This window comes from Physcomitrium patens, chromosome 15 (genome assembly GCF_059467195.1).
Source record: "Physcomitrium patens ecotype Gransden chromosome 15, ASM5946719v1, whole genome shotgun sequence".
NCBI classification, from domain to species: domain Eukaryota; kingdom Viridiplantae; phylum Streptophyta; class Bryopsida; order Funariales; family Funariaceae; genus Physcomitrium; species Physcomitrium patens.
In genome coordinates this window covers 16,058,249-16,071,133 of record NC_143424.1, presented here as the reverse complement: position 1 = coordinate 16,071,133, position 12,885 = coordinate 16,058,249, and the positions used below count along the sequence as shown (strand labels likewise).

Below are 12,885 nucleotides of genomic sequence, written 5' to 3'. Positions count from 1 at the left end.
TATTTATTTACTAATTATATAAAAATATTGTATATCTCTTATTATTCTTTGAATCTTTCAATCCATGATAGTCTAAATTTTCTTAAGCTCCATTATAAGACCATGATTTGAAATGATATATTCTAAAAAATCAACTTGAGTTACATAAAATACACACTTTTTCATCTTAGCATATAGTTTTGCAACTCTAAGTTTTTGTAATATACAAAAAACATGAAATTTATGTTTAATTAAAAGTAGATTAAAATGTTGTTTAAATTTTAAAAATAATAAAATTATCCAAAAATTCTTCAAAAAAATCATTTATTAGATGTAAAATAGAAATTGATACATTTATGAGTTCAAAAGGCATGATATTATATTCAAAATGCCCCTATATGTTTTGAAATATAATCTTTTATTTATGACTTTCTTTGATGTGTATTAAATTGTATGCCTCAAATAAATAATATATATTCTTCATGGTGATCTTATTAAATACTCAATAATCTATATACATGTGCAATGATCTGTATTTTTTTTTAAAAAAATAAAATAAAATCTTCTATTAGAAATTTTGAATGGCATATAAAAAATTTGGTCAAGTTTTCATTAATATACTTCTTAAGTATAGCCAACTTGTTGTGTGATAAGTTATAAATTCGTCCAAATGGCAGCTAAGCTTTATCTTGAAGATAAATTAAGCAATCATAAAGACAATGCTTTAAAAAAAGAAAAAAAGAAAAAATTGTATTATTTTTCTTAAAAATGTCTTGTTAATCCTTATATTAGTTTAAAATTTTGATTGAAGTCTTTTCACCTTTAAAAATGAGTTTAGCATAAAGAACAAAAGATGACATTTTTTTGGTAATATGCATAAAAGCTCTTGTATCTACTAATAAGAATTTGATTTGATTAGACTTATAATTTTCTACAAAAATCTGGATTACACTATAGAAAAAATTGAGATTACAAGAAATCTAATATATTTAAGAATTATAATTATCTAGCCATAATAAATCTAGATTAAATAGAAATCTAATAATATTATATATTACTAAGCTATTGTGACTATTTGTTACTATATCTATAGGAATAATTTTATAGGTAGCATCTCTACAAGAAAATGATGATCATTTATGACTTCTACATGCATAAGATTAATCTTCTTTACTAAGAGTATTTCTTATACTTTAACAAATTCTTCATTTAAAAAAAAAAAAAAAAAAAAAAAAAAATCTTGAATCTAAGAAGGCAAAAACTTTATAATTTTTTGGTTCTAAAAAAAATATCTATTATAAAATAAGGTGAAGGTTTTGAGGAGAGTATATGACCTTCATTAGATATTGTATAAGATTCCTGCTACATAGTCCATATTATAGCTAGATAAACTTATTTTTTTATATATTATTTTTTTTAGCAGCCATACTCTTCATTTTGTAGTTATGTTGTTTTTTTAGACAAGATTGAGTAGTGTGCTTAGATTCTTTATAATATTAATATAATCTTTTTTAATAAAGTGAAGTCTTTTTATTTAATAAAAAATTAAAAATATATCAAAACAATCTATATAGATTTTGGCCTTGATGAATAATTTTCTTGAAACTTAAAAATTATTTTCATGACTTGATTTGTTCCTTTTCGATCAATTTTTTTTTTTTTTTTGTCTTTTGAAAAATTAATTGTTACATGTTGTGGCTTGTGTAATAATAAATAATCTATTTTTGGTATTATTAATGATAAATCTTTGAAATTATCTTTCAAGACATATCAAAATTAATTGATAAGAGCTTTAACATTTCAATCCATATTGAAAGTCAAATTTTGGAATTCAATAGCACATATCGTGGCTAATTGTGATCCTTATTGTAAAGATTAGAATTTTGATTCTACTATTGTTTCTTAATGATTTTTTTCAAATGTTGCCATAAACACTTCAAAGATTGAATTCAAATTATATAGAAGTAGTGAAGAATTTTTCATCAAAGATGCAAACCAAGAAAAATCACTTTGAAGTAAAATTGTGCCTAAAAATCTAACTAAGGTAAATCCATTAGAATATTGAAAAGGATGTAATCTTAAATAGATCTTGATTTTTTGTAAAAATCTTCAAAATTTTTATCTTATTCCAGCAAAATTTTCCAACATACTAATCTTTACATCTTTCATATTAATAGTAGCAAGACTTTTTAGATTTATTTGTGAGATTAATTTCCTTGTTTTTTTCCAATTGGACAATTTTTTAACATAGGCATTGAATATTTTTATTGACTTCTTCTATAGGCATAGGAATAGTACTTCTATTATTGATGTTGATAAAACAAGAAATTTCTATTCTTAGAATGTTGGGAAGCTCATGAAGATCTGCAATAGTTGCAAATATATTCTCACTTTTGCCAAATATATCATTCAAAAATATTCCTTCCATTTCTATAATAGTCTAATTCAACAAATTCAAAAGTTAAATTAGAAGAAGGTTTCTATAACCTCTAAAATCAAATGAATTTTTTTATAAAGAATGATAATTGACTTTTCTTAAAGAAATAATTAATATTAAAAAAAATAAAGAATATTAGTTTAAAAGTGATAGTTCACAATCTTTATGATACGACAAAAGAAGTAAGATAATGTACTCACTTTTAAAACAAAATAAAAATAATAAATTAGCATTCTTATTAAATTATTAAAAGTAAGAATTTAAATAATAAAAATTAATTAATTAGATGTATTTCAAAGAAAGACTAAAAAATAAAAAATAAAAATAAAAATAAAAATAAATTTAAAATTAAAAAGTATATATATTCAAGAAGAAAATTGAAATGGCTAAGATAAAAAGAATATATTGCCAAAGACAAGAAGAATCTTGAAACTAGGTTAGAAAGAAAAAAAGAGTTGAGAAGAGTGAAGAAAGCTTCATTGTTGCTTCTGTATATGTTATTTTATTAAAAACTATGTGGTGATATTCTTTGTGTTTTTCAATATATGTATGACTTGCAAGACAAGTTTTCTATATGTGCACCACATGGCCAATTTATTGGCCTAGTTTTCAACCTAATAATCACATACATACATGTATAAAGTCAAATCTGCAACTTTGAAGCTTCTAAGAAGCTTTTCCATAAGATGTTATCAAATTACAAACTTTTATTCACTTCTACTTAATTCTTCTTATCTAAGTAATTAATAGTAACAATTATGTATGTGATAGATGTTGATTCAACCTACCTAGCTTGTATTAGAAAGAATATAGTGGTCTAATATTTTAATAATATATTAGATAGTACATTTTGGTTTTTTGTAAATTTTCTTCCTAAGAAAAAAGTTTTGTTACTTGTAATAATACAACTACTAAAGTTAAAATTTGTGCTATAAAAAGAATATTCTTTCAACTTAAAATCTTGCATACTTTTCAAAAACTTAATGCAAATTCTATTAGATTTTTTATAATATATTATGTAAGCCATCCAATTGGTTTTTTGATATTGGTATTCATTATTTTTCTTTCAAATTATCTACAAATATATCAAATAATTTTTCATATAATTTTTAATAAAAATCAAAAAAAATCTTCTTTTTTCTCTACATACTTATGTCTAGTTTATTATTTTGTAATTTAAATGAGATATTTTATTCTATTAAATAATTATAAATCAACGTGACAAATTATTTGATAGTAGAGATTGTATATGCTAGAAACTACAATAATACATATTGTGTCTTCAAGAACTAAAGAATGTGGATTCAGAATCTTTAAATATATATTAATAGTATGTATTTCATTTGGAATTTTTTGTTTTGACATACATAGACTAAAACAAATCAAAAATATATATTTTTTGACATAAAAAACTAGAAAAGTGGCTAGTTATCAAATTAGTTTAAATGTTGGCAATAATTAAAGAGATTGTTTGTTTGGAAAAAACTCTTATTTGAACTATTTTTTAAAAAATAAAATATAATTCCCAATTAAATATATTAAGAATTTTTTATTTTTATATAAAATAATTATTTAAATATTTAAAATTTTAAAAAAAATTCCTTGTAATATATATATATATATATATATATATATATACATATAATCAGATTAGATTAATTAAATAAATGAAGAAAAAAATTATTTGATTCACATAATAAATTAACAAAGTAAAAAATCTTGCATCCATTTCTATAGTTCTGTTTTTATTTTTTTTTAATTAATTCCTCACAAGATTAGTTAGCTTTTTGTAATGTTTCTATACTATAACTTAAGCTTTTTAGAAAAGATTTTAATTTAATAAAAATATATTATTTTAATTAATAAATAAATAAAAACAATATTTTATTGTAAATTAGTCAATAATTTTAAAAAATTATAATTACAAATCATTTTCTTAGACCTAGTAGATAGAAACTTATTTATTATTAAAAAAAAAAGGTCCTTGTAGTACTGCAATTGATGAGTTAAATTGATTTTGGCAACTAGGCATTTAGATATTTGTGTCATGAATAGAACTTTGAATCTTTTTAGAAACTTCAATTATTTCTTTGATCTTTGTAGAAAATTTTTAAAATCTTCTAACAAAAATTTTAGAAATAAGTTCATACTAATAATATTTTTTTAAAATATATTCAACTAAATTTCTCAAAAAAATTCATTAAAAAAATTTCTTTAGAACATTTTTTGATGGCTAAGTTAATAAAGTTCTAGTAGCTTAGGTAGTAAGGTACTAGAAAGAATGAACTACAATCATGTACCTACATACTTGATATAAATAGAAATAAGATTAAAGTATGTATTCTTATTTTTCTCAAATCCTCTTTTCAGCAATATTTTTTCTATATCTTTTAAGTTTTCTTATATCTCAATCAAAACCGTCTTGTTATTTTATTTTGATATAATATTTTTTGCTTATGCTTCTTAGCCTTCTTTTCAAAAACTATTTTTTCATTATTAAGATTATAATAAGTTGTATTTTTAATGGTTTTTTTTTATTTCTTTTCCAAAAAGATATTAGTTAATTTGGTTCTATATTAAATTTGGGTACCTTATATTGTAATACTTACGAGATGAGTTTCTTGGTCCAAAATGAGTATAACTGGGAATTAATACAAAATCAAAAAACTTATTCTATTTGTACTATAATGTATTATGGCTCTTATAGCATTTGATATTTTTCTAGGCATATTTATTGTCATGTTGATCTTGTCTTTTTAGTTGATAGTAAGAAGCATTTTTTTACAAATAATAGTTATGATGTTTTTTGTTTTATTTTATGTGTTATCTAAATAAGAATCTTTAAATGAATGTTAACATCTTTTTGTATTAAGAAAACATCCTTTATTAGACACTTCATCTATTTGAAGTATTATTGTATTATATAATAGTATTATTATAGAGTTAGATAGAAATAAAAAAAAGTCCAATTATCTAAATCTTTTTTAATAGAATTATTTTATTCCAGCTATAAATAGCTCTAAAGTTATATAAATCTAATACAGTTACATTGTAGGTATTACTTATTGACTAAATCTTGCCATTGTTAGATCCTATTCACAAAGAAAATAAAAATAAAATTAATACTTGTAGGCATAAAATTGTATAATCTAAATTTAACAAATATTTTTTCTAATGAAAATATTATTATAAAGGTCCGAAATTTTGTTTTAGGTAGGCTTATTTTATATAAAATTTGTATTTTTTTTTAACACAATTAATTTTGAAGTGAAATTCTAAATGAAATTTGCTACATTTTTTATACATTCAAGTGAATGGAAGAATCTAGTACGATCAGTTCACTCAACGGGAACATATTTTGCGTGAGTGCTGCAACAAACCATATTTTTGTTCTGACGATGGTGCTTGACGGTATGTGTTGCAAAAATGGAAGATGTTGCTAAAAACCAAGCGTACAACAAATCAGGATACTGAACTCTGGACAAACACCCTCATCTATGAAGAACGTGTTTAAATTGTATTCTAATAAAGTGCTTATTGTAGTATAAATTCATGGATGTGTAAGCCTGAATAGGGCCTCATACTTGAGACAATAAATGGAGTCTTGGTGTTCGTCTAACAAATCAAGAAGACTTGTTGGTTTTTCAGAACACCAGAACTAAGCAAACTAAATCCGAGGAGCACTGCAGTTGCGTCGAGTTGAACAAGCTCCACAGTAGGCATAGGACATTTAGATGTCAACATTAGATCTCACGATACTGTGGAGCGTCATCCAGAGACCATGCGCGAGCCTTGGAATAACCCTACGGATGTCAAAACTATGGTCATAGATGGATACACAAATAACCGCATCAATTCTCGTTGCACTCGTAGTCATCAGTACGTTGCTGAAGGGGGCTGGACTGCTTAGCTTCGAGAGGATAGTCTTAGCCATCTTGTTTATCCTGACATCTTTGCTTTGGCAAACATGACTCCAGCAAACAGTCCTGGAAAAAAAAATTAAATTCAGAGTTCATCCAGGAAACAAACAAAATCATGAGCATGAACTCTAAACCTGAAATGTCATAGTCCTATATCATGACGAGATACGTGTAAAAGAATAGGGAACGTAAGTATTTGCAACTACGTGATTGCAGCTCGAAGACTGCCGCAAGCTTACCAAAGAATATACTGAACATATTCGGTACACTTGTTGGCACTTTAAATATCATGATACCAGCTAAAGATAGCGGGATTTTATTTAATGAACCCACCAAACTGCACAATATCCAAGCCACAGTTTTGTCAACATAAAAAAAAAAAGGGGATCTTTAACCGTAAAGAATCAAATTCAAACTGGGTGCAACTTTAGCCTGAACTACACTGCAATTTTCTGTCCTAGTGGTCAGTCATTCTCATTCTATGTCCCCAGTTAAAACTTAAGCAGAAGGAGGATCCATTCTGGATGTCAGCGGAGCATAAGAGCTTTCGTTGTAAATTATGCAGAACGTAATATTCAACCATGGTGTATCAACAGAAGTAATTCACAAACTTTCACTTCCTTGGATAGCAACCGAAAAGATCCAGCATCATTCTTATAACAGTGGTACACACCTGTGCGTTGTGGGACTAGTTTGGTGTAAAAACCACATTGATGTGAAGCTGATAGCTAAGCCAAGCACCCCACTCATAGTAGCCACTACCCAGAACATGGGAATTCGCAATGCTGGCCTGTTGATAAGGAAAACTTTAGTTCAGGAGATGAAGTAGAAAAAGGATAAAGCATCGAACTAAAGCAGCATCGACAGAAAATTTACTTAGTCACAGCATGAAGGTAAGGATGCTTGCACAGTGAGAATTCGTCCAAATTAATCTGGCTATGACCGTGTTTGCATGCATTGACAGATATAGTTTATACTAATGTAGCCAGCAAGACAAAAAGGAGGAAAACAGAAAAAAAGTGTAAGAATTAATATAAAGGGAAACTTACATAGAGAAGATGTCGCGCTCAAAAATAAGGATGAGAATGAAACCCAAAGGTATGGAAAGCAGATTGTTTAGCAGAACCATTGAGAACTCATTCAAGGTGCCTGAAACCGTTTTCTGTTTTGCTAGGTCCATCACTTTCCTCAGGCGCAACTGCAATCCAGTCAAATATTATCAACAATGTGCTGGAGACCTAGGATTGAGCCGAATTTTCAAGAATGAGAAGGTTCTGGATTGAGAACAAGGCTTTAACTACATCTCAAACATACATCCTAGTTTTCCGAAGAAACTGTGTATGACAAGGATGGGGAAAGATGATGCATGTACACTGCTCGCACCAAATTTAGTAATAAGAATGAATGAGAACAATCTAGGATGTGGAATAATTTCAAAGAATCACACAAGCCAGTCATTATACAACCTTCACCCTGAAACTGGTATGGAGAGATAATAATAATGAAGGAAAGAAAAGAGCTTACAGAATACGCGGATGTACAAAAGCAATTCACTATTTGCCACGCGTAACCTACAGCGTGAAAAGAAAGGTCCGTAATTCCTCCGCTAATCGCTGATGTAACCTGCCGTCATTCCCATCAAGCCATAACAAATCAACGAATTGTGATGGCGACAACCAAGCACGTACGTAAAAAAACTGGTTTTAAAGAATCAAATTTCTCCAACTAATACTGATCTCCCAATAAGAGACACTGCATTTTTCAAAATGAAATGCTGAACGTTGTTAGGAAAATGAACCTAGGTTAAAGACATACCATAAGAAGAAGAGATGCCCAGACTTTGTTGCTGTGGTGCTTGTTGAAGAAGTAGATCTCACCACAAGCCGTGATTAAATTCGTGACATTTTTCAAAATTGTAACCATAGCAACGTTCATAAACTTCAAACTGTTCACAACCCCACCGAAAAAAAGTTAAATGACATAGCCCATCGGAGTATTGCACATTAATGGTAAAATGATATTGTTCCTTCCAACTGAAACAGCAATTCCAGCATTAGTAGGCAGCAAGCTGAAGGATGGCATGTTCGCTGTGTGCAATGTGAGCTTTCAGAACTTCGCAGAGACAATTTGCTCGAGGTAGTAGGTGCTGATCATGAAAGAACTTACCTGTAGGTACTAGTCACTAGCATGCCAACAAATAAACAGTTGACAGGAAACCAAACTTTGACGAGCCTCCATGTCACAGGCTCAGTTACTATAGCTCCAGAAAATTCCAAGAGAACAACCAGCAAGACACTAATTACATTCTGCACAACATCAATGACAAATCATCAAGGTTATTTTACTACTTAAGAAAGCGATCCGTCTCACAGAAGAGTTACACAAATCTAGCCTTCGAAGCTACATTGCGCGATTTTCTTAGGATAACACTTATTTTGGAGGATAATCACCTACTGAATGACAGACAGGAGTCGTGTATTTCAGACGGAATTTAGTCTAGATCATTTAACTGAGCCAATTTTAGTGCAATTGATATCAAGTACTAAGAAGAAAAGTGATAAATAAATAAAGAATTAAATAAAACTCGGCGAATTTCCTTAGCAATTGACAATTACTGGTGGGAAGACCTAAAAATTCGCCACACTCTTAAGAGGAAATGAAATGAGTTCCTAGGAATCTTAACTGGCAGAGGATCTTACACAAGCACGACATTCTAAGAATACCACATGTATCTTCGTTTCCAATCTCCGACTACAACGTAATGCATAGTTTATGAAGATTCACGATGATTGTTTAATACAGTCTCAGCAGCTTACTGATATAATAGTGTACTAGAACCGAAACCTTTCACAGTTTAGGCAATGAAATGCACACTGCCGATCACCACACTTGGGATTGAAGAAATGACTTGTGGACAGGGACGGGTGATTGAAAGAGAGAGACGAAGGGGTTGAGCAGTGTCGCATGACATAACCAGAGGCAGTAGTACCTGATAAAACATTAGCGCAATCCCGCCCTTGAGACCATAACCGGACAAAACCGTTTTATTCAGTAGAATCATCCCACATGACGATATACAGTAGGCCAAGCCGGACACGAACGACTGATTCCGAGACCGCGCTGGCTTTTCTGGCTTTTCGTGTCCAACTTCGACATCATCCAGGCCCCGAATTGCCGGACTCGACCTAGAACCGAACCAGACCCAAACCCGACTTGACAAATGTCAGTGACGACTAAGTTAACTAATTCGAAGAAAAAATCCAAGAGCAAAGTAGAGCTGCCACTGCTCAAATGTGTGAAAGGGCAACTAGAAAGCTTACTTGCTGGCGTAGCCACCTCTTCGTAAAGAACTAGCCGGACTAATAAGAGGCGCAGACGATGTTCCATTGGCAACTCCATTCACAACATTGTGCCCGTTTCCCGCTTTAAAATCATCTAGTAATCCAATTTCAGCATCTTCAATTTCTGAAGAACTAAGAACCCGAATTGCCCTGAGCAGCAGAGCGACAAATTCTACAGTCATCGACAAGCTCATGTACTGAGGGCAGCAAACCACGCTGGCGTACCTCCTCCAGTCATCGAAACATTTGCATTCGGAAGTTACATAGTGACGACTACAACAAAAAAATGATTATTGCTACAAGATTTAAAATTTCAAATGTTTTAAGCCTGATAGTAGACAAGCCCTAGCAGAAAAACATTCGCAAGGGAGAATTGAGAATACCTAGTCGCCATGATTCTTCACCTGTGTCCTCTACCGCGACACTGGTGAATAAGTTTCGGCCACCTAAAGTAGCCAACAATCTTGTCTTCACCCAAAGTGGAAGAGCGAATCAGTTTCCTGTCCTTCAAAACCAATACACGAGACACTAAATCCGGAATTCCATTTCCTGGTTGACTGTGATTCACGATCCACGGCTTTGAGAGGTGAGAGTACAAGCCCACAATGTCACGGCACCACCAAATCTGAAACCGACATGCCTGTCCACAGAAGGTTGACTCTCTGCGACGGAAATAGCTTACGCCAATGCACAAGCACGGGGGAAGGACCAAAACATCAAAGTCCTCCCAAGTCGCAGCGGAAGGTGAGGCAGAATCCAAGCGGTTGAAAAGCTTGTGAGAAAAATCACACTTGCACCTGCGAGAAGCAATTAACCATTTCACAAACTGCTGCCGCGAAGCACGACCAGCAACCCTTCTCCCTCTTGAAAAATTAAAAAAGCTTAACGAATGTGCAGAGCAATCTATTCTGGTGACTAAATCGCGTGCAAAGTGAGACGGTTAGAGCTTCTGAAGCTTACACACACGGAATCATCCCAGAGTTTTACATACTTCCACGATCGCCACTCCTCCTCTCACATTGACTTCCCTCACTTGCTCCCACGTTCTTTAACTCACGTACGGTGTCTTCTCCTACAATAAAATGATATTTTGATTTTCACTGAAACAAAAAATAAAATCTAAATTTAGTGTGTAAAGACCAACTCCTCAAGGTATAGGAGTTCGTCACGGAACACAAGCAATACAATCGCAATATGGAAACATACTACTAGTTTCACACTAATCGCCGAAGCTCCAACTCCCACTCGATCACAACCGCGGCTGGTGATGATAACCAGCACAACCTGACATGCGCTTATTGAAAAACTCGATATTAAGGAGGTAGAAAAGAGAGCACAGAAAATACATAGTAAAGCGAAAACGACAACACGACAATTTTGGATCGAGGGACACATTTCTCCATAAATAGAAAAACCAGAACCACGTCCATTGTGACAATAGAAATTAATCGCTAAATCCAGGACAGTGCATCATATCCGCGGCGCACCACAAGATCTGAAACTGGACGCAACATCTACGATTCTCTAATAAACCTCCAAACCCTTGACCGAGTTCCTCCAGCCCTTCCCGAGGTGACTTTCCATGCCGCCAGATCCATGTCCTCAAATTCAGACATTCTTGCAATTCGGAGCAATGAGTTCCTGATTAATGAAAAGCGCTGGTCCGCAATTACATAATGAGCCGGGACTCAGCGGTCTGCGGCCAGCTCCGTGTAGGAAAACCTAATAACAGTTCAAGATTAGCAGGACGAAGGCGGGGAGAGGGGGGGTACTGGCAAACCAAACATAAAGCCAGCAGCTCTAATAAAGAATAATATAATTGATGAAGAAGGGCCTGAAAAGACAAAAAAGTGAGTAGGGAGATGGCTCATGGCGAACGTGGGACTATGGAATGGACACTAAGTTAGTATTAGTCTCTGCCCCTTTTTCTATTTTTCCTTTTCCATTCAGTCATGGCTCTCGATCTCTGAAGTGGTTGTCCGTATTAGCGGCCTTGTCCCCGTCCCCTTATTGACATGTGAACACATGGTGTACACCGCCAAAACTATACCTATCACCGCGCTCCGCCTTTCACCGCTCGGCTGCCGTGGTTTGGGGGGGAATTGGGAGTCCCCGTGGTCGTCGGGGAAGCAGTACCAGCCCGATGGGTAGCCTATAACCGACCACATGGAACTGGGAAGGGGGATCATTGTTTGTCCCCCCCCCCTCCCCCACAATCACCCAGCCCCATTCCCTATTACTATTCCCACCACGTCCCTTTCACACACACACACTCATTTTGAATTTGGAACCGACCCACGACCACGAACCTACAGTGCCCCCACGAAAAGAGGCTAAAAGTCACTTCTCGCCTTTAAAAAGCTTCGCTCGCTGCACCACAACTTTTAGTTGTTGCCTCCCCCTCCCTGACTTTCTCCTTTTCTGCAATCTATTGCCTTTTCACTCACGGATCGTAACTTTATTTTTTGTTTAAACGTAAGCTCTTCCCTACAGGTGAATAGTAAAAATTGAATAAAAATTCCTCGACTTGGGGTTAAATCATTGAATGCTACATGAATGTTGTTGTGGCCCGGGTAGAATTTCTTGCAACATTGGGCAAGTCAAAAATGTTCCATTCATATTTTTATTTTATATTTTTTCCTCATGTTTTTCATTGATTACATGGCAATATATAAGTTACATAAAAGAAAAGAAAAGAAAAGAAAAGGCTAAAAGCAAAAAGCAAAATTATAAGTGATGAGAAATTCATGTTTGTGTTAGATTATTGAACTTATATTTGTGTTTAAAGGTTACATGCAATCAATTTTACTACTGATAATATAATATTAATATCATATATTTCAATAACTGTGAAACAGTAAATTGTTGCCCTGATTTGAATGATCATTGAAAAAAAAAAAAAAAAAAAAAAAAAACGGTTTTGAGTGTATATATTGTTTAAGCACATTATGCTATTATTACCATGCTGTGCTTTGATATAAAGATCAATCATTGCTGTTTTCATAAATATCTATTCATTGTATATTTGTAGATCGTGCAGTTTTTTAAATGATACAATTAAATTACTTCATGGTGAAATAATCTTGTTCAATTGATTGGATTCCCAAAATACGTATATACGAAAACAAGAAATAAATAAATAAAAAAAAACCAAAACCATAATTTTTTTTATATATGATTTTTCATTCGAAAATGTTTGAAAGCATAA

The 12,885-nt window shown here is 32.0% G+C and overlaps 1 protein-coding gene across 2 annotated transcripts; it reads right to left on the bottom strand.

The window, feature by feature from the left end:
* Positions 1–5,912: 5,912 nt before the first annotated feature.
* On the bottom strand, positions 5,913–11,300 carry LOC112292849 (GDP-mannose transporter GONST1). 2 transcript variants are annotated; one of them, XM_073539274.2, is made up of 12 exons: positions 11,165–11,300; positions 10,638–10,749; positions 10,061–10,474; positions 9,657–9,827; positions 9,326–9,521; positions 8,503–8,642; positions 8,152–8,281; positions 7,861–7,959; positions 7,386–7,534; positions 7,010–7,126; positions 6,576–6,673; positions 5,913–6,402 (listed from the first exon to the last, which is right to left on the bottom strand). In XM_073539274.2, the coding sequence occupies exons 3-12, from the start codon at positions 10,069–10,071 to the stop codon at positions 6,356–6,358; spliced, it is 1,158 nt and encodes a 385-aa protein (XP_073395375.1). In that variant the 5' UTR covers positions 10,072–10,474; positions 10,638–10,749; positions 11,165–11,300; the 3' UTR covers positions 5,913–6,355. The 2 variants fall into 2 exon arrangements, with proteins under 2 accessions (XP_073395375.1, XP_073395374.1); XM_073539273.2 differs by lacking the exon at positions 11,165–11,300 and adding an exon at positions 10,884–11,023.
* Positions 11,301–12,885: the final 1,585 nt, after the last annotated feature.